General features: G+C 53.1%; 1 protein-coding gene across 2 annotated transcripts; it reads left to right on the forward strand.

The window, feature by feature from the left end:
* Positions 1-2608: 2608 nt before the first annotated feature.
* CA1H5orf49 (chromosome A1 C5orf49 homolog) lies at positions 2609-17990 on the forward strand. 2 transcript variants are annotated; one of them, XM_045442433.1, is made up of 3 exons: positions 2844-3113; positions 15801-15917; positions 17540-17990. In XM_045442433.1, the coding sequence occupies exons 1-3, from the start codon at positions 2967-2969 to the stop codon at positions 17717-17719; spliced, it is 444 nt and encodes a 147-aa protein (XP_045298389.1). In that variant the 5' UTR covers positions 2844-2966; the 3' UTR covers positions 17720-17990. The 2 variants fall into 2 exon arrangements, with proteins under 2 accessions (XP_045298382.1, XP_045298389.1); XM_045442426.1 differs by lacking the exons at positions 15801-15917; positions 17540-17990 and adding an exon at positions 4105-5550 and having other exon boundaries at positions 2609-3113.
* The last annotated feature ends 2055 nt before the right edge of the window (positions 17991-20045 follow it).

Genomic DNA, 20045 nt, shown 5'->3' on the forward strand with positions numbered 1-20045 from the left:
TGGACAGGGCAGAACTCCGCGGCCCTTGACAATTCATTCTTCTACTGACTTTCCTGCTCCTCCCACTCCTGCTCCTTCATTCATGCCCCCTGGAATACCTCCCAGATAAAGCTAGAACATTCAGGCCCGTGTCCTACATCTACCTTTAGAGCGAACCAAGCTATGGCAACTGTATTATTACTTTATCTCGTCACCAAAGATCTGTGAGGACCTACTGTGTGCCAACCATCTGTTGAGGACCTACTTGAGTCATCAAAGAAGAAAAGGCTGTATGTCTGTCGTCTCGCCCCCCTGAGCACTCAGTCTAGTGCATGATGAAATGTCACGTACTGAAACTCGCAACAGATTCACATCCCTAGAGGCTTGGAAAAAGATTTGGGGATGAAATTATCTCGGGGTCGGTGTGAGCTGCCTTCTCAAGCTAATTGGTGTCAGCTACTCCCACGTTCCACACCGTGTTGCTGGATCATCTATGCGAGGTGTGCAAAGTCTCGTGACCAACTGGCCACCTCTGTCACATCTTTAAAAGAGGCTGGAGAGGGGCGCCTGGGTGGCGCAGTCGGTTAAGCGTCCGACTTCAGCCAGGTCACGATCTCGCGGTCCGGGAGTTCGAGCCCGTGTCAGGCTCTGGGCTGATGGCTCAGAGCCTGGAGCCTGTTTCCGATTCTGTGTCTCCCTCTCTCTCTGCCCCTCCCCCGTTCATGCTCTGTCTCTCTCTGTCCCAAAAATGAATAAACGTTGAAAAAAAAAAATTAAAAAAAAAAAATAAAAGAGGCTGGAGAGACTGAGAGAGGTAATGGATTATAAGAGTTTTTTTTTTTTCTTTGTGCTCCTTTTATGAGGACTCTGCCCCATGGGGGAAGGACGAGAGACACTCTCCCTTCATACACCGGAGAGATGGTAGTGCTCTCTCTCCAAGCTCCAAGGACATGTCAACCTCTCAGGAGATGTCCCCTGGAGCCTGGGGACAAAGTAGACTGATGTCTGACCTTTGTCTGACTCAGCCCAAATCATCTGTCCTGCCAGTGAAGCAAAGAAATGGCTATTTGGGCAAAGAAGGTACACGGGGTTCTCAGACCTCATGTTGGGGGCCATGAGACAGAATGGTGCATTAAGTCCTGCACATGAGGACCTCCAGGGGACGCGAGTAGACCTCACAGAGAGATGCCACATTGTGCCTTAGACTGAGAGGTGTCTAGCCACCAGCCTGCATAAGGAATTGCAGACAAGAGATTCCTATTAAGAGGGGGGGATCAGAAGGTAGAGGGCGTCCTGAGAGATCTGCATCTGGTCCCTGCCTACCTGTCCTCCTTCACTTCCTCCAGTGTCCTCTGTGAGAAGTAAGGGAGATGCTTCATTTTCAGAAATACCAAATAAAAGCTGTGCCATTTACAACGTATTAGAAATATGCACGAAACCCCACCCCCCTCCCCACGGAGTCCCAAACCCTAAGTCTTCTCTTCCTAGTTCTTCCCCTCTCTGCTTTGCGGGCTGATTTTCACAGGCTTTGCAATGAGCATGCGCCAAAGAACAGGGAGGAGGGACTGGAAGTCTCTGCGTCACCTCCGGAAATGTACATTTGCTCTAATCAGACTACTTTTTGCCTTATGGGGGCATAGGTGACTTCCGGTAAGGCTGTAACCTCTGCAGTGCTCAGCCAATGAGGAGCCAGGGGAGGGGCTGGCGAGCTAGGAGATATATTGTCTGCTGTAGCCACAGGCTGACTGCCTGTCCATCAGACACCCTCTGGCAAGAACGTGCGGCGTGGCCTCCCCTGGCTGTGCTCCCAGTCCCCACAGCCCTCCTTTGACTGGTCGTTGGGCTTATTTCCCACATCCCCTTCTGAGACTCCATCACCCTCTTTTCTTGCTGCCTTTGGAGCACATCAAGATTGGTCTGCCTCAGGGGCCCCACAGCTGCCCTTCCCTCTGCTTGGAAGGCACTTTCTGGAAGACTTCCACAAGTCTGGCTCCTCCTTCTTACCGTTCTGCTCCAGCATCACCTCCTCACGGAGGCTGGCCTTTGCCAGGCACCCTGCTTAAAGTACTTCCCCAGCTTTTGTCATCATGTTGCCTTTCCCCTCCTAACTTTTATGAAATCACGAGTTTCTGCGCCCTGAACTTTCAGCCAAGGGCTTCCAGAACCAGCCTGCAGATCTAGAGACAACTTGACCCTGTTAGCAGAGGGGCGCTCGCGCTCCAACCAGAGACGCGGATTTAATTCCTGGGAGCCTCACGCCTTCCGGGGCAACACCCTAAGTACTAGCCACATGCGGCCACGCAGCCCTCGAACTGTGGCTGGGGCCACGTGTTAAAGTGACAATGTGCTGGACACACCGAGTAAAATGAATATATTGTTACAATGAATTTCACCTGTGTCTTTTTACCTTTTCAGAGGGGACCGGAAAGTTTTAAATTACGTGTGCGGCTCCCACTATGTTGCTGTTGGGCGGCGCTGCTCTAGTTCCTCTTCAAGTCACTGGTCTTTTCCCTTCTATCAGCGGACTGCGAGCTCCAGGTGGACGCCCGCGGCTCGGTTCAAGGTTGCACCTCCAACGCCCGCACGTAGCAGGTGCGCGGTCAAACGGCCCCACAAACGAGTGGTCTGGGTGAGGGGTCTGACGCTGCGCGGGGAAGGGTCAGCGGGTTGGAAGGCGCTGATCCCAGAGGCGTCTCCCACCCGGGAACCCCGTCTGCAGCTCGGACTCCAGGGACGCACCTGCGAGGAAACACCCGGGGCTTGGCTGGGGGTGCCTGGAGGACGGAGAAGCGGGGCGGGGAAGTGGGCCGGGGAAGAGCCGAGTGGGGGAGGAGGAGGGGTGGGGTCGGAAGCGGGGAGGAGCGGGGAGGGGGAGGGGCCTGCCCCAAAGGGACGCGGTTTCCCGGCGACGCCGAACGCGGGCTCCCAGCTGCCCGCAGGGCCCTCGGCGGGCGGGACCGACCGCGGGGGCGCTGGACGGGGGTGGCATGGAGGACGACGACGAGGAGATTACCGCCGCCACGCTGCGGATCAAGCCCCGGCCGCTGCCCCTCTCGGCGCTCTCCGCCTTCAGCTACGTCCCGCCGCGGCGCCTGGACCCCAAGGAGCACAGCTACTACTACCGCCCGGGCAAGGTGAGCCGCCCTAGGGAGGGGCTGCGCGTCTGGGCGCGGGGCGGCGAGTCGGAGGGGCTGTGGAGACTGGGAGACTGCAGGCGGCGAGGAGGGAAGGGGGCGGGCGGGGCTTCACTGGCCGGGAGGGGCGGGAGGGGATGGGGCGGGGCTTCACCCCCAGGGAGGAGCTGAGGGGGAGAGGGCATGGGGGCGGGGCTTCACTGCCAGGGATGGGGAGAGGGGGGGTGGGGCGGGTCTTCACCGCCCGGGAGGAGCCGATGGGGAGAGGGCATGGGGGCAGGGCTTAGTTGCCAGGGAGGGGAGGGAGGGGGATGGGGCGGGGCTTCACTGAGAGGGAGGAGCGAGTGGGGGGAGGGGATGCAGGAGAGGGAGGGTGGAGGCAGGTGTCTTAGCCTGAGAGAGGAATGGAGGTGCGGGGTGGGTAGAGGGAATAAGGACAAGGCTGCAGAGCGGGGGAGGGGGCTGGAGGAGAGGCGGGATGGGGGCGGGGCTGCAAGAGAGGTCGGAGCTACACTTTGGGGGAGGAAGTCCCAGAGTCTGGGCTGCAACTCTGGGGTGGGACTCTGGGGTCGGGGTTGCAAGGGGGGGAGGGGTGGGGGCCGGGGAGGGCTCTACAGTCTGTGAGGACACCTGGGCGAGCAGAGAGGAGACGGGTTAAGGGGGCATCAGGGTCACAGGGGGAAGGAGGGTGGGAGAGGGCCTTCCTCCCGGGTGCCTAGACCCCAAAGAGAGCAGCTACCATGACCACAAGAGTAAGGTGACACCCCCTCCCACCCTTCACCTAGAGATGGGCACGGGCTGAGCCTGGTGTGTGTGTTGTGGGAGGCATGCTCAGCTGGGATGAGGGTGGGGTGCCAGAATGCTCAACCGCGTTTTCTGAGCTATTTGGGGATAGGTTAGGGTCCCAGTGCTCTTTGGGTAAGGGATTGGGAACCACTGGGCTTCTAGTACTACTACCCGGAGCGGCAGGCTGATTGACCCCTCTGCTCAGGATCTGGAGGAATGTCTCAGGAGACCTGGGCTGCGCAGCTGGTGGGGTCAGGACTCCCTCTGGGCCCTGCCTGAAAGCGCTCACTGCAGCGACTGCGCCCAGAAAGTCCAGGGTACTGACTATGCGCTTGGAGGGCCCTCTTGCAAACCGAAGATAACCACGGGCAGTTCTGGCCATCCTGCAGGGAGAGCAGGACAGGGAGGCTGCACCAGATTCTGGCCTGGCTCCAGCAGGCACACTCGACTCATGAGAAAAGCCTGCTGGTCTGTGACGGGCCACCATGCAGCCAAAGCAGGGGGAGAAGCCAGAGGAAAAGAAGCAAATTCAGAGCTTGTCAGGAGTCGACGACTGCTTTCGTCAAGCTGTTTTTCCTAAATGTCTCCGATGTTTCTTGCAGTTCAGGCTGCAGGGACATCATTATTAAAAGGATCTCTGGGGTCGCTCAGCCTGCAGGGACAGTGAGTGGCTCAGAGAGGGTATAGGTTAGCCAAGTGCCTAGGAAGAAGGAGGTCTTTCCCTCCTGATGTGTAAGGTGTCCGCACGGAATGACCTTCCTCTCTTCTCCCCACCCATCACCCATAGAGCCCACATGAACCCCCATCTGGATCAGGTCTGCACGCATTCAGGGACTTGTCACACGTGAAATGTCAGAGAACAGAATGTCATGGAGCTTACCCTTACAAACAAAACAGAAGCTTCTAGTTTAGTCAACTGTTACGGGTTGAATTGTGTGTCCCCCTAAAATTCTTATGTTAGAGTCCTAATCCCAAGCACCTCAGAATGTGACCTTATTTGGAGACGGGGTCTTTACAGAGGTAATCAGATTCAAGTGAGGTCATTGGGGGGGGGGTGCCTCATCCAGTATGACCGGCGCCCTTATGGAAAGGGGACATGACATGCATAGATCGAAGATGAAGGGAAAAGGCAGGGAGAAGACGGCCTTCTGCAAGGCAAGGAGAGGAGCCGCGAATAGCTTCTTCCCGCACAGCCGTCGGGAGGAGGGAGCCCTGCCCATACCTTGATCTCAGACTTTCTGCCACCAGAACTGTGAGATAGTACATTTCTCCTGTTTAACACCCCCCCCCCCCGCCCCAGTCTGGGTGCTCTGTTTTGGCAGACTGAGCAAACTAACACACGACCTTGGCCAGGAGGCTCTCTTGTATCAGTTAGCTCCTCTCCGCTCGGCTCTGAGCAATATGGAAGGACGGAAGGACAGAAGGAAGAAAGGGACATCTGTGGCCATTCTGCGCATCCCTGTTCGGTGCACTCTTGGCTTGAACGTCCACTGGGAATTAATGCTGGGGTGGATTTAGGGCAACAGTGCCCAACCTCACTGCCACCACGGACCTCCTATGTTTTCCTCCCATGAGTGATATGTTTTGAAAGAACTTTTATCTGTAAATAATTTCATTTATTAAATGAATTTTACAATTTAAGTATGCAAAACCTGTATCATTGCCAATTTATGATTCAGGCAGAGCGTTACCGCACAGCATGAGAGAAACAGCCAAAAAGCCAGGAATCTTGATGTTTTAAGATGGTCCGTGCTGTTTTATTGAGAGAACATAAATCTTGTCTGGCTTCCTGACAAAATGAAAAAATTCACAATACACCATTTTGTGTGTACCTCTGAGGAGGCCTGTTAAGTACCACTTTGAGGCTATTCAGAAATAAGATAAAAGACTAAAGCGGATGGGGTTCAGGATACATATTTATCAGAGACTAAAACCCAGGTTGCAGGTTACTGCTAAGGTCTCTGGGCAAAAATGGGTTGTGGACACAGAAGCTCTGAATCCTACCCAGCCGCTGCAGCTGTGGGCCCCAGAAAAAGCAGAGCTGAACCCCCGCCCACTGTGGGCCAGCCATTGCCAACGGAAAAGCAGCAGCGTTGAACATGGCAGGTTCACCAATCTGATACGTGACTCTGCCTCTCTGGGGCCAAGATGCAGAGAGATGCCTGATATCCAAGGTGCCCAGGGCTCTGTATTTGGAGAGAGATCCGGGGTAGGTAAGAGGTATGCTGCTTTAATTCAGGGTTCAACACACAGAGGCCCCTGGGCCAAATCTGGCCCAGAGTCCATTTTCATGAAGTTTTATTACAACAAGATCCCATGCCCATTCACTTAGTATTATCTCTGGCCACACGCACAGTTGGAAACCATGTGACCTGAAAGGCTAAAGCGGTGACTATGTGTATCTTGATAGAAAACCCCTGCTCCAATATATTACTGTACCTGGAAGGTAGGAAAGGGCCTTAGAACAAATTAATGCAAAGCGGATTTTAAGAAAAAAAAAAAAAAATTAGTACAGTCTGGATAGCTGGAGTCACAGGCAATTTCAAATCCTCAGGCCTTTAGTGTCACGCAGAAGAAAATGATGCAGCAGAAATATTAACACCTAAATAAAATAGCCCTTAAAAGCATCAAGAAAAACAAAAGGCATTTCGAAGTATATTTGCAAGACAGCCACCAATGGTAATAATGTCCCCCTGGGGATTGTATGAACTAGTATTTAATCAGCTGCAGAACTCCAGAGGCTGATTCTCTACCATGAGATCATTTGGACTGAAGACGATGAATTTGGTATCACAAATTTGCTAGAGGACTCAGCTGCCCCTAAGTGAATTGTAAATCTGGGTCCTACTCGAAGCTGAGAAGACAAAGGGCAGAATTAGCTCTCCAGTCAATTACCGTGTGACACATCTAGTAATTAATTAGTTAGCACAGGCCAACAAGTCTCGGGTAAAAATATTGACTCCGCGTTCCTAGCTGTGCAAATGGCACAAGGCACAATCTCCTTGGGTCACTTCGCCCATCTGTGAAACAGCACCAGCTTCACGGGGCCAGTAATGACAATTAATTTAATTAATAGAGGTGAAGTGGCACATAGTAAGCCCAATGTAAGCAGAGCTATTATTTGCTTTTGTTAGTGATTATTAGTTTCTTGTCACTGAGGTTTGGTTCCCAGCCAGTGTCTTACATCCTGCACCCCTGATTGCTGTCAGAGGCATACACAGGTGAGGCAGGTAATCTGAGAGTCATTCTGGTGGTTTCTAATCTACGGGGTCTCCCCCTGGGAGACCCCAAAGTTAAGGCCCTCAATGCGGCATGCTTACTTAAAGCCCCAGTAATGCCTTGGATCCTGAGACAAATTTGTCATCTAAAGCTGCCAGCTAAAATATGATCAACTCCTGCACGGCTCCCGAGGGGCCTCTAGCAGTGTGGGCTTTTCCTATAAAATACTGTTCAGGAGGCAGCAAGGCAGATTCAGTTCAATGAGGTTTTTGAATTACTTTTTTCCTTCTTCTGCCTCGTGCAACATTTCTGCTACTGAAATGGAAAAGCTAAGTCGAAGGACAATGCCCTTTGATGGAAGATTTGATGAAGTTTCGCAAAGTCTCAGAGCTACATTAAAAAAGAATTCTTAGGGGGTTTTAGAATATGCTTTCTCTCGTGGTGAGCTGCAGTGTGGACAGCCTGTCTTGAGTGAAGCTTTGCTCAGAAAGCCCCACCTTAGCTTTAGGGAGATTAGCTGACTTTCCTCGTCCGTGTGTGATGGAGACACAGAGGCTAGGGGCTGTTTCTTTACCCTCCTGATCGCCCACCTACCCTTCACTGGATGCAGCCGAGGGGAGACCACAAGCCGGGGAGGGGCAGAAAGAGGAGGACAGAGGATCCCAAGCAGGCTCTGCACTGAAAGGCTGGCAGCAGGGAGCCCGATGCGGAGCTTCAACTCAGGAACCTGCGAGATCGTGACCCGAGCCAAAGTCAGACGCCTAACCAACTGAGCCACCCAGGTGCCCCTGAAGGTTTACTTGATTATCTTGCTGCTTTTTCTTCCCACTACACTATGAGCTCCATAAGGACGGCAATCGCTCTCTGTCCTCAGCGGCCTGAACAGTGCCCGTCTCATAGTTGGTGCTTGGTAAGTACCTGCTGCATGAACGAAAGAGGAATAAATGGATGCGGATTTTTAAAAAAATGTTTAGTTTTGAGCGAACGAGCAGGGGAGAGGGGCAGAGAGAGAGCCAAGTCCAGCATGGAGCCCATCCAGGGGCTCGATCTCACCACCATCAGATCATGACCTGAGTTGATATCAAGAGTCAGACACCTTAGCCGACTGAGCCACCTGGGTGGCTTTTAAAACCAAGTCACAAGATCAGTCCCTGAGAATGAATAGAGGTCTCGTTTGGGATTATCTGCCTTTTCGGGTATCCTTGGCCTTGAGCTGCTCCTCAGGGATCAAAATTGGGAGTAGATGCCCTTGCTTCTCCTGAATCCGGGCTGGCTGTGTCTTCCCTGTCCAGTGACCTGCCCCTTGGTGGGGGTGGGGCTGAACCTCTTTTTCCAGGGCAGGTAGAGAGTAGCAAGGGGCAGGCAGGTCACCCCAGGGAAGCAGGACAGAAACACCCGGAGGGTGGAGTCAGTGTTCCTACCACCCATGTGACCACGTGGTGCGTGGCTTTCCACCGTGTGCATACGAATGCACGGATAGGTGTCTAACTTTGTTTACAAGAACATGTTCACACACAGATCACACAATTGTGCATGTATATTTGCAGCTTGCTCTTTGCATGTCATAATACATCTCGGACAGTTTTTCCAAAACTGTCCCCATTTAAGGAGCACAATGACACCAGAAAAGGAGCAGCATTATCTCCAATATATTTGGCCAAGAGGAACAGCTTCGACTCGAGGGGCAGCCCCCGTGGCTCACCCTTCCTCCCGTGATGTGGACAGCTGGGGGCCAGGGATGGGGGGCAGAGGGGGGCGGTGGGGGGCTGGTGTCAGTGGAAGAGAGAACAGCTGGGTCCGAGTCTCCTCTTGGAGACAAAGTGAGCGGATAGACTGATGCAGAACCCTGACCTGGAGCACTCTTCTGGGATGAAATGCACCCAGAGGGAGGCGCTGGTTCATTTCAGCTCAAGGGTAGGTTTGGGGCGCAACCCCCACCAGCAACAGATCCATTGTAGTGAAGTCGTGAAGGGGGCACCTGGGTGGCCCCGTGGGTTGGGCGTCCGACTCTTGATTTCGGCACAGGTCGTGATCGCGGGGTCTTGGGATCCAGCGCCCAGTCGGGCTCCATGCCGAGCGTGGAGCCTGCTTAAGATTCTCTCCCTCTCTCTGTCTCCCTCGCTCTCTGCCCCTCCCCCATTCACTCTCTTGCTCAAAAAATAAATATAAAATTAAAAAGTAGTGAAGATAATGCCTTAACAAGACTGCTTATGATATGATAGGATTCTTATTAAATTGTTAAAATGTTCAGATTATTGGAAAAGTTCTGAAAATTCCCCAAACTCGTGATCCTAATGCACCAGGAGAGGAAACAGAACCTTTGCCACAGAGGAACCAAAGAGAAAAGCTGAGTATTGTCCTCTTAAAAGAACTAGCACGTCCTGTCCTCGACAAGCTACACTCCTTCTGAGAATAGACTTTTGAATGATGTTAAAATTAATGAAGATGTCCCCATTAAGCTTCACATACCGCTGGACTCCCAAGGACAAGCACTGGACTTATCAGAAGTAAAATGAGGCCCTTATGAATCAAAGGAAACCCTTTGGATCGCCTCGGGAATTTGTTTTTACGAGGAGGTCGCACAGCTCTGGGTAGGCAAACTGACTGGAAGCCTCAAGAGGAGAGGTAGCAGTACCGTGCCCCCGAAGAGAGGAAACGAACAAGCCCGATCATAGCTTGATTACTGTTTTAGTCAAGGTGGGCTGGGCTGTGCTCTGGGAACAAATGGACCTTGAACCCCGAGAGCCTTAACCACCCTTGTGTCCTATATCGCAGTCTGCTCATGCTCACAACAAAGAGCCAATTTGTAGCATTTCGTCTGAACTCTGCATTCCGTTGGAAGCCTGAAATTGGCCACGGTGAGAATGCTTAGACTGCAGGAATTGGCAAATGCCACACCGGGTCTTTTTTGTCCAGAGAGCGGCTGGTTAACCTAAGCCCACCACTGGCCTTATGCATATAACACATAACGAAAAGTGTGTTTCTTTTTCACATATAGCCCAATGTGTGTGTTTCTCCTGCCTGGACTTCTAATTCTTCTTCTTTTTTTAAAAAAATTTTTAAAATGTTTATTTATTTTTGAGAGAGAGAGACAGAGTGCAAGCGGGACAGAGAGAGAGGGAGACAGAATCTGAAGCAGGCTCCAGGCTCTGAGCTGTCAGCACAGAGCCCGACATGAGCCACGAGATCTTGACCTGAGCCGAAGTTGGACACTTAACCTGAACCATCCAGACGCCCCAGCCCAGCTTTCTTTTTTTTTTTTTTTTTTTTTTTAATATTTTTTAAATTTATTTTTTAGAGAAAGAGAGACCAAGCACAAGTGGGAGGGGTAGAGAGAGAGGGAGACACAGGATCTGAAGCAGGCTCCAGGCTCTGAGCTGTCAGCACAGAGCCCACCGCGGGCTTGAACTTCAAGATAATGACCTGAGCCGAAGTCAGACGCCCAACCGACTGAGCCACCCAGGCACCCCTCCTCCCCCCCCCAGCTTGCTTAATACAGTAACTGGGGAACTAGATTCCTCCTTTTTAGCGGTTCCACTGTTGCCAGGGCCTGGGGATCTTTGGGATCTTGCGGTCCTTTACTGGATCCTTTGAACTTGCTGGCCAAAGAGCATGCAGAGACAGCAAGGAGGACACACACGAGAGCTTTTATGGACCAAGCCTAGAAGGTGATGCCCATTGGCTTCACCCACAATTCTTTGCCAGAACTAGTAAGTGGGATGGAAACTGGCCACTGCAGTCTTCTGTTTATTCTGGAAGAGGCCACGTGTTTGGTGAGCACAAAACATTACCCCTGCCTGAGTGCCATATGGAAATGTATTGATTTCCTTTCTCTTAGTTCTTTCTTTCTTGCAGAGTTTACCTGGCTTGAACCAACAATGGAGAGTCCGCTTATATTTGAATGGTCTGAAAGGGAGGAGAAAAGAAAGGATTCGGGTCCCCGTTTGCTGGGAATCTTACCCCAGTTATTTGTGGCAGAACGCGTGTAATGTCTGGTAGGAGGCACGGGGAACCGCAGAAGCACACAACCGGGGAGATGTGCCCTTGTAGACTGTAGGCCAGGACTGCTTGTGGTAGTCATGAGAAACGTAAACAACAGCCTCCAAAGTCTCAATGTCCTAAGTAAGACTCACTTCTCATGTTAAATGTCCAACGGGGATCAGAGGGATGGCTCTGCCCAGGATAGTCACTCAGCAACTGCTGTGGAAGCTTCCAGAGTCCCCAAAGGCTTCTGCCTGAGAAGTCCCATGTGACCCCCCGCTCATAGTTCATTGCTTAGATCTGGTCACATGGCTTAACTCGCCCAAAGGAGCAGAGATTCATCCTCTGCGGAGTCGGGAGCAGAGCAGAATGGAACATTGGTGATGGCTACCAAGCCGGTTGTCTGGGTTGAGGGGTTTACCGACTCAGTTTACCCGGAGCTCAGCGCTCTGGGATTGGGTCTCCGGCCCCACTGCAGTGCCCTTTGTTTTATCTCCATTCTTACCTTCCATTGTTCAAAACATGACCACCGAGTATGGGTGTTGGAGCTGCCATAACAAAGTGCCACAGACCAGGGGCTTAAGCCACAGAGATTTATCGTCTCCCAGTTCCGGAGGCCAGGAGTCCAAATCAGTGTGGCGGCAAGGTTGGCCCCTTCTAAGGTCATGAGGGAGAGTCTGTTCCAGGCCACTCTCACTCGTCTGTAGATGGCCATCTCCTCCCTGTGTCTCCTTGCGTCATCTTCTCTCTCCCTGTGTATCCCTGTCTGTTTCCGAGCTTCTTTATAAGGACACCAGTGCTGTTGGATTAGGTATGACCACGTCTTAACTAATTACGTTTTCGGCATCCTGATTTCTAAATCACCTTCTGAGATCCTGGGGTCAGGAATTCAACATAGGAATTTTGGGGGGGGGGGTGGTGCCATTCAACCCACAGCACCCAGGGAGGTGGCTGCCCTGGGACTCCGGCCACAGTGGTGCAGCGCCCCCTACGATGAGTTCAGCAAAGTCCCCATCCCGCGTGATCCCAGGCGGGAGCCGATCCTTCCTGGCTGGTGCCCCTGTACTTTGGGCGCCCCTCTGTGGCTCCCTGTGTATCACCTGCTGTTGTTTAATTAATGAGTTTATTTCCATTCTCAGCCTGTGGTCTCCTCCAAGGTAGGGACTCCCTGTTCCTGTCCTGGAGCCTCGCTGGGTGCCTGACACAATAGTTAGAGTGATGTGCTTTGGAGGTCGACGAGTGAAGGCTTCCGCTCCATATGCACACACAGCCCAGGGCTACAGGCAAGTTATTTTGCAGTGTTAGGAGCAGGGGCCACGGGGGGGGGGGGGGGGGGGTGCGAGGGAGGGGACCAAAGGCAAGCCATCAGACAGCACAACCAGAATGAGATCATACTACGTTTTAACAACCCTCAAAATACAAAGGGGCAAAGGGAGATTACCAGAGAGGCAGCAAATGGGCTCATTTGCTCAACATCATGCTTGAGAGAGGAAATCTCTTGAGAGATTTTAATAGCAAAATAAGAGTAAACCCAGAAGCTCTGTTTTGTGATAGCATCTAAATCCAGACTGGCTTTTATTCGTGTCCTTTTGCTTCCAACCGTAAAGGAATGAAAGACAAAAGGAAAGAAGAAAGATGAATAATTAAAATTTAGCAAAAGACAGATTTTCAGTTTGATTAGAAGTTGACGACGGACAGTCACGTTGCTCAGTGAGGCTGCCTGCCTGCCGGTCGATTTCTCCCCCTTACTTTTCGGTGATAGAACAATTCATTTTTACTCTAGAAAGTAGTAAGTAGGCAAAAATCGCTGCAAAGGAGAGAAAGAGAGACTCCGATCACACCCCATGGGTGCAGGGAGCCCTCCCACAGACTGCTCTAACATACGGCAAGACAGGATTCTGGTGAGCAACTCAGGGGAACTGAGGCACATCGCTTCTCCGAGCGCTGCCTGTGTGGAGTATTTTCAGGGAGCTGAGAATGTGGACAGCTCACCACAGGGGGCTTCCCCAGCGCAGGGAACCAAGTGAGGCAACCTTGCCTCCCTCACTCAGGAAGCACTGATCGCTTTCTCACTCAGTTCTGGCGTTCATTCTTCTGTCCTCGGAGTCCGGCTCCCAGGACACGTCCAGGACCTCCAGGGGGCTGACTCCGTGCGGGAGGGTCAGGCCTGCATGGGAACCACCTGCACAGGAGGACAGCGCGAGCCAGTAGGTCCCGGAGGAGCCCCTGTTCCCCCTGGCCCCTGCTGGCAGGGCTGTCCCTCAGGCCTGGGGGCTGCTGGTCACCCACATGGAGCCGGGTGGGAACTGATGGCCCAGAGATCTGAGGGTGCAGCTGCCGCCCAGGTGCTCAGTCCGGGCAGCAGGTGTTTCTGTTACCGGAGCTGCCGTCCCTGAAACACACCCAATGCACTGGGTCCGCCAGGCCAGGCGGGATTTGGGCGACAATGTGACAGCCACATCATGACCACGATCCCAGCTCCAGTTCCTGTGTGGAAAGGGGTGCTGTGGGGGTGATGGGGTATTCAGTCACTGTCCAGGTCGGCCTTCTGGCCTCAGCCGGACCTGGCCAGTAGCTCTGAACCCCAAAAGGAAGGGTCTGCATGGAGGTGCCTCCCCTTGCAAAGGCCAGAATGCCCCTTTGGGGGATTTACGTCCCGCCATCCTGGCAGAGCGTGTGGTGTACCTGAGCCTCTCCTGTGTCACTGCAGAGCCCTCTGGCGTGGTGGCTTCCCTAAAAATGCTGCAAAGCTTGCTCACCATCTCCAGGCTAGAAGCCAGCTCCCAGCCGATGCCATCAGTGTCTCCTTCTGCAGACATCCTACACTGCACGTTAAAGATATTGAGATTTCTCTATCCTTCCTACGGGTTTTTTTTTTTTTAAGTCTTAATTTTATTTGATTATCAAATGTCTGATTTTTATATAACCCAAGTGATTGATATTTTCTTTGTGACATTTTCCCCAATGCTTTGACGCGTAGGAAGTCCCTTATGGATTTTCTCTTCCCATATTTTTCTAACCCGTCCAGAATTTACTTTTGACTCTAATGCGATGTGAAGATCCAAGTTTATTGTTCTTCCCAAACAGCTAGCCAAGTTTTGCAACAGCAAATGCTGAAGAATGTAGCACCTCCCCGCTGAATTGGGCTTTTTGTTTTTCGGACCCTGGGTAGATGAGCTATCCCATAGGCGGCCTTCAGGACAAGTGAAGGCCAAGGCCAGCCAACCCAGTGCGTGGACAGACCCAGGGGCCCATAGGTGACAGAAGGAGCCAACAAGGAGCTCCTGCATGGTGACCTCATTAAATGACCACCGGGGCTCAGACTCCACAAGCCAGGCGTCCTGCCCCCAAGTGGCTCAGAGTGAGTCTGCACTTATAAGCCAGGATTCCAGCAGCCGCTGAACACGTGCCTCGGGCATGTCGCCATTGGAATTCTTAGGAACCTAAGACAATAATCCCGAAAGCTCGCCCTGTTTCCCGTACTAGATGGTTCGCTGCACCAGGACGGTGGCCACGTGTCTGAGCTTTCCACCTCCCGGGCAGGAGCGGTGCGTGTGCACGGGACGGGACCTGTGAGGGAGGTGTCAGGGTGGGAAATGACATGTGGTCACTTCCATTGCTACCAGCTACTCTGAGTCCCAGCCGGCAAGAGCGGGCTGCCCATGCCTTCCAGCAGACTAAGCACATGTTGTGCGTCCCTGGCGCTGTTTACCTTCTGCTTCCTAGTCCTGCACTCAGAGGATTGCTCCTAGCATCGCTCCCGGGGAGAGCGAGCGAGCGAGCGAGCACAGGTGAGCTACCCTGTACCCCCAAATGCCGGCGGCATGGCGTGCCTGGGTTTGCTGCTGGAGGGTTCAAGGCACCCGGCCCTCGACTCGGGAGCAGAAAGGACAGGCCTGACTTGCAGGTCAAGATCAAAGACGAGCTGACACGTGGATCTCTTTCCCTTTGATCAGGTCCCAAGTGAGGCAGATGGATTTTTGTACGAAGAGAAACCTGGGATGGAACGGTGGACGAATGAAACGGGATCCTTTCCTAATGCATCAAAGCTGTGTGTGCACGCACGTTGTATACATATGCCTGATACGTGTGCAAATACTATACATATGTATATATCATATAGAAAATAAATATAGTCATGCATTCATGAATTACATTCATAAGAGCTACCACATCTGATTAAAGAAAATATTTCCGTCTCTCCGGAGACAGATTTGTACTAGGTGCCCACCTGTTGGCTAGGAACTTAGGGATATTTCTGTTTCATTGTACTGTCCAGTGTTTGGCTATGGTTAAGTTTGTAACGCAGTGCAAGCTTATTGTAGGAAATCTGAGAACTATGAGAAGGGTGGCGATGAGGAGAAAACACATATATTGAGTGGGTCACTGTTACTTTAAGGCTGTGTGCCTGGGTCAAGGGCAAGGAGGGATCTGTAGGAGGTGCAGGAAAAGAGCCACGGAGATGTCCCCGCCTCACCGGGCCTCTGGAGGACCTGCTTCGCTGGCGGGGGGCCTCGGCCTCCTGCTCTGGTCGTGGAGGCTGCTCTGGGGTGACCTTCCCGAGCACATGCTCAGTGCAGATGGGAAACTGCACGTCTCCACCGTCCATCGGGGGAGAGGCCTGGCTGCCCGTGTCCCGGAGCGCTTCTGTGGCCCAGTCCTCCAGCAGACCCGTGCCTTTCTTTCTCTTTTTGTCCCCAGACAGGAATCATTTCCCTGTATGACTGTGTTTTTGACAAGAGCCCAGGCTACAATCAGAAGTTGCACCGAGATGACAGAGAACATGCAAAAAGCCTGGGGCTTCACGTGAACGAGGAGGTAATGTTGAGACAGGCTGTTGACAAAGCGCGAACAGAGTCGCTGCGCCTGTGCGTCTATCCCGCAGCGAGCTGGGCGCGCTGCCTTCACCCCTGCGTGCGCCCTCCTCTCCCTCACCGGGCCCGGCACTGACACTAGGCCGATACCGGCTCCCTGTCTGGTCGTGTTTCCGCGCGTTAGTCTTTATGACTCTGTTGTTGAGTTTACTTAATTTAATGAGGCAAAACTAAGAAGTTCTTTTCAACAGATAGAGCAGGTGTTTAACTGCTGAGTCCTGGTTGTCACAGCTCTTCGGAGGACCCCGGCCCTGCCAGGGAGGGAACCACACCCTAGTTTAGGTACCGGCCTCGAACCTTCGCAGATGGGGCTGCTCCTGCTCTATCTTTGCACGACTTTCTGACAGCTCAGGCTTGGCTGTGGTCAGCCGCCCCAGTGTGTGAGCAGAGGCAGGAGCAAAGCTCGTTGCCTGGGGAAGGGAGGTCTGTACCACAGCAGGTGCCGGGGCTGAGGAGGCTGTGTGGATCCTTAGCGGTGAGACCTTCTTGGGGCCTTTCCGCACTCGGACATCGTCTCTGCGGAGTCTGATCTGAGGACAGTGTGTTTACGAAGAGCCGGGTGCTGAGTAAACATCATCAGCTTTTCTATGATACACAGAAATCAGAATGGAGAAGCCTCCAGTGGGATCTTTCTCTCTCTCTCTCTCTGTCAGCAGATTTTGGCCTGGGGCTGCTATTGTTAAAGAATGCCCCAGGTCACTTCCAGGGAGACTTTATTTCACTGTGGAATTAAGTGAGGAACTCTGAAGTATTACTACTTAAGTCACAGACATGAAGTTTTTTTTCTACTGTTTTGGTTTATGTGAATTCACTCCAAGTGGGTAGTGAGGCTCGTGCTTTCCTGTCTTAAGAACACGCCTGGCCCGCTTGTACCCGGCCCGAGTTTGAGCACCCACCCCCCGCCCCTGGCCCTGCACTGAGCCTAGGGGGAGAAGACAAATGTTCCTGTCCTCTCAGAGCTCACATTCCTATGAGGAAATGAAAAATGAAGTCATACAAATAAGGAACTGAATTCCAGGTGGCGATGGGAGGTATGCAGAGAAATGGGGCCTTTTAAGGGGGCAGGGCAAGTGCGAGGAGCCTGGGGAGCTGTGAGGTGAGGGGGCCCAGGGAGATGAGGGGTCACAGATATGAGGGGGCCGGAAAGATAAGAGGGAACCAGGGAGATGGGGTGCTGGGGAGATAGGGAGTCGGGAGATGACAGGTGGAGGGTGGAAAGATTTGGGAAAAGAGAGAAGGCGGGAGGGGAGACAGGCAGACAGGAGGAGCGCGGGAGGAGGGAGGGAGGGCGGGAGGGAGAACAGAGCCTGAGGTCAGAGGGGACGTGGCACCCCATACCACGTCTTCGCCTTTCCTCTGGGTGACGTGAAAGACTTGGGGACAACGAAGGGCTCTGAGCACAAGGGGCAGGCGTGACGTAGCTCAGGAGGTCCCCGCGGCATCGCGGAACCCGGGTGTGCCGGACGCAGGGGTGCAGCGGGCCGGGTGGACACAGCCTCCAGGACCCAAGGTGGGTCGTGCGAACAAGCGGGCGGAGCTGACCCCGTGTTCTGGTCACCCCGCCAGGAGCGCCAGCGGCCCGTGGCAGTGCTGACGTCCTCTGCCTACGGGAGACGCATCCACCAGCCCGTGGAGCCCCTGAACCGGGACCACGGCCGCGCCAACCTCGTGAAGGCGGACTTCTACAGGAAGAACGACATCCCCGGCATCAAGAGCCCCGGCTTTGGCCACGTTTCTCCAGCCTGACGGCCCCTGCCGTGGCCTGGACGGCAGGTGGCACAGACGGGCAGCGCCTGGACCTTCTTTCCCCCGCCACGGGGGCCACGGATCCCGCTTGAAGCCACTTGCGCCTGGACGGGGTGGGGGGGGGGGTGAGGACGGGCCCTGAGGCTGCTTTCCCTCACGTGGCCTGCGGTGACGACCCCGTGATCACCACGTCGTGGGATCGCGTCCTCAGAAATGATGCTCGAGACTGAGCCACTGCGGGCACGTGAATAAAAGGAAAGCTTCCCACCTGGTCGCGGTCGGGTGACTTTGTCCACTGCCTCCCCGGGGAGGCGCTCGGGGTCTCTCGAAAGAAATCATCCCTCACCTCTGGTGATTACATGTCCCACAGCTTAGTGGTTAATGAGCAGGTGATCTAATTAATTTCTATACTGATTCCCCCTTGGCTGGTTTTATTGTTTTGATGCTCTAAGGGCATTTGACACCGAATTGTTGACAATTTCAAGGCTGAGTGGCTCCTACAGGCTTCTTTATTCATTTGAAAAATGGTATTTTTTTTCGCCATAGGTGTTTTTTATTAGTTCCACACACCCCGCCCCCAAACAACTAGGAATAGTTTATTTGGAATGCCTTTGGGTACATTAAGCCACGTATGTAATAATATAATAGAAAATATATAAATTTTGGAGTAGGGAAACTTTTACAAACTACTCTTTCTTTGGCTTTGGCAACCAAGAAACACCAGGCATCTCTAAGAAATGCCTTCATCTGAACGTGACCACAATAAATCAGTGTCAAACTAAATGCTGGTTACTTTAAGCCAGATCCTACTCCCTGAACCTTCCACTTTCAACAAGCAGGGCCTGCATTGGAGAAGGTTTCAGAAGATCTCGTTTATCAGGCATCAAGGGAAAATTAAATGTATTGAGAGGGCTTTCTGCAAGAACGGATGGTTAGGGAGAGCTTTGAGCAGAGACGCTTGCTTGCTACCAAGGTCGCTGGGCCAGCTAAATGAGCTGCAGCCCTCTCGTCTGCGTGGTTCGCCCACAGGAGTATGTGCAGTTCCGGAGCTTATGGAGCCTTGACCGGGAGGCACACTTTCAGATGTAGGGAGCAGGCGGGTTTGCATTCTAGGCTCGTCTTGGGCACTGATCCCTGGGAGACTCCGAACAAGCCAAGCCCCTGGACCTTGCTGCACCGGTTTCCTCATTTGTAAAGCACAGGGGGACTCAGGCCGGGGACCAGAATCGCCTGGACGGCTTGTTATCCAAGCACGGTGCATGTGCTGAGCCCCATGGCCAGGACCTCTGCCTTGGCAGGCTCGGGTTGGGGCCTGTAAATGAGGTGTTGCCGCTGCTGGTTGGGGACCACACTCGGAGAGATCGTATGTGTGCAGACCTCTGCAAGATAGACTCTGATAATGACTCTGATTGCTTTAAAACGTGTACTGTTTGGGGGGGCGCCTGGGTGGCTCAGCTGGTTGAGCGTCCGGCTTCGGCTCAGGTCATGATCTCGCGGCTTGTGAGTTCCAGCCCCGTGTCGGGCTCTGTGCTGATCGCTCAGAGCCCAGAGCCCGCTTCGGATCCCCCGTCCCCCTCTCTCTCTGCCCCTCCCCTGCTTGTGCTCTCTCAAAACTAAATAAACATTAAAAAAAAAAGAGAAAAGTATACTGTTTGGTTAAGACTAGGAACACAGTTCCGGGGGAAAGAAACAACTGTCCTTTTGAGTTCTTTTCACCAAATTCAGCATATCCCTGGTGGGTGCAGAAAGCCATGCTTGAGGGCGCTTGGCAAATCACCCAACTGTGGGTGTCCACTAAGGGGAGGTGACGTGCCCTGGGATGGGTGCTGCAGGCTCTAAGGGAGGAGGGCCCCACAAGGTGCAGCTGATGACCGTTATTACAAATGACACAGGAGGCTGGTCTGAAGTCAGTGAGACCCCAGGCCTCCTAGGCCACGTTTCCATGACAGCGAAAACAGACGTCCCTATACTACGTTTCTTCTTCCGGTCACCTTTCTGGAGATCTCCAACACTGCCTGACTGAGGCAGACCGTGGAACACATCATGCTGTATTCCCACTTCGGCGAGGAAGGCCAGTTAGGAATTTCGAGAAGTGCTTTTACGTGAGCCTGAGTCCTGGCAGGATGGCACCGGCAAGAGAAAGCCCTGGGGACCTGCCAGGCTCTCGCATGGTCATTAGCTCTCTCAGTCACACCTGATCCCCTAAGCTACCCATGAGGAAATACCCCTAAGAGAAATTAAGCGACGTGGTCAAAGTCGCACGGCCAGAAAATGGTCAGTTAGGAATCCAACGAGGGCCCGGCGCTTCGGGTCTGGGTTGCCAAGA

The sequence above is a fragment of the Leopardus geoffroyi genome, chromosome A1, assembly GCF_018350155.1.
Source record: "Leopardus geoffroyi isolate Oge1 chromosome A1, O.geoffroyi_Oge1_pat1.0, whole genome shotgun sequence".
Taxonomy (NCBI): Eukaryota; Metazoa; Chordata; class Mammalia; order Carnivora; family Felidae; genus Leopardus; species Leopardus geoffroyi.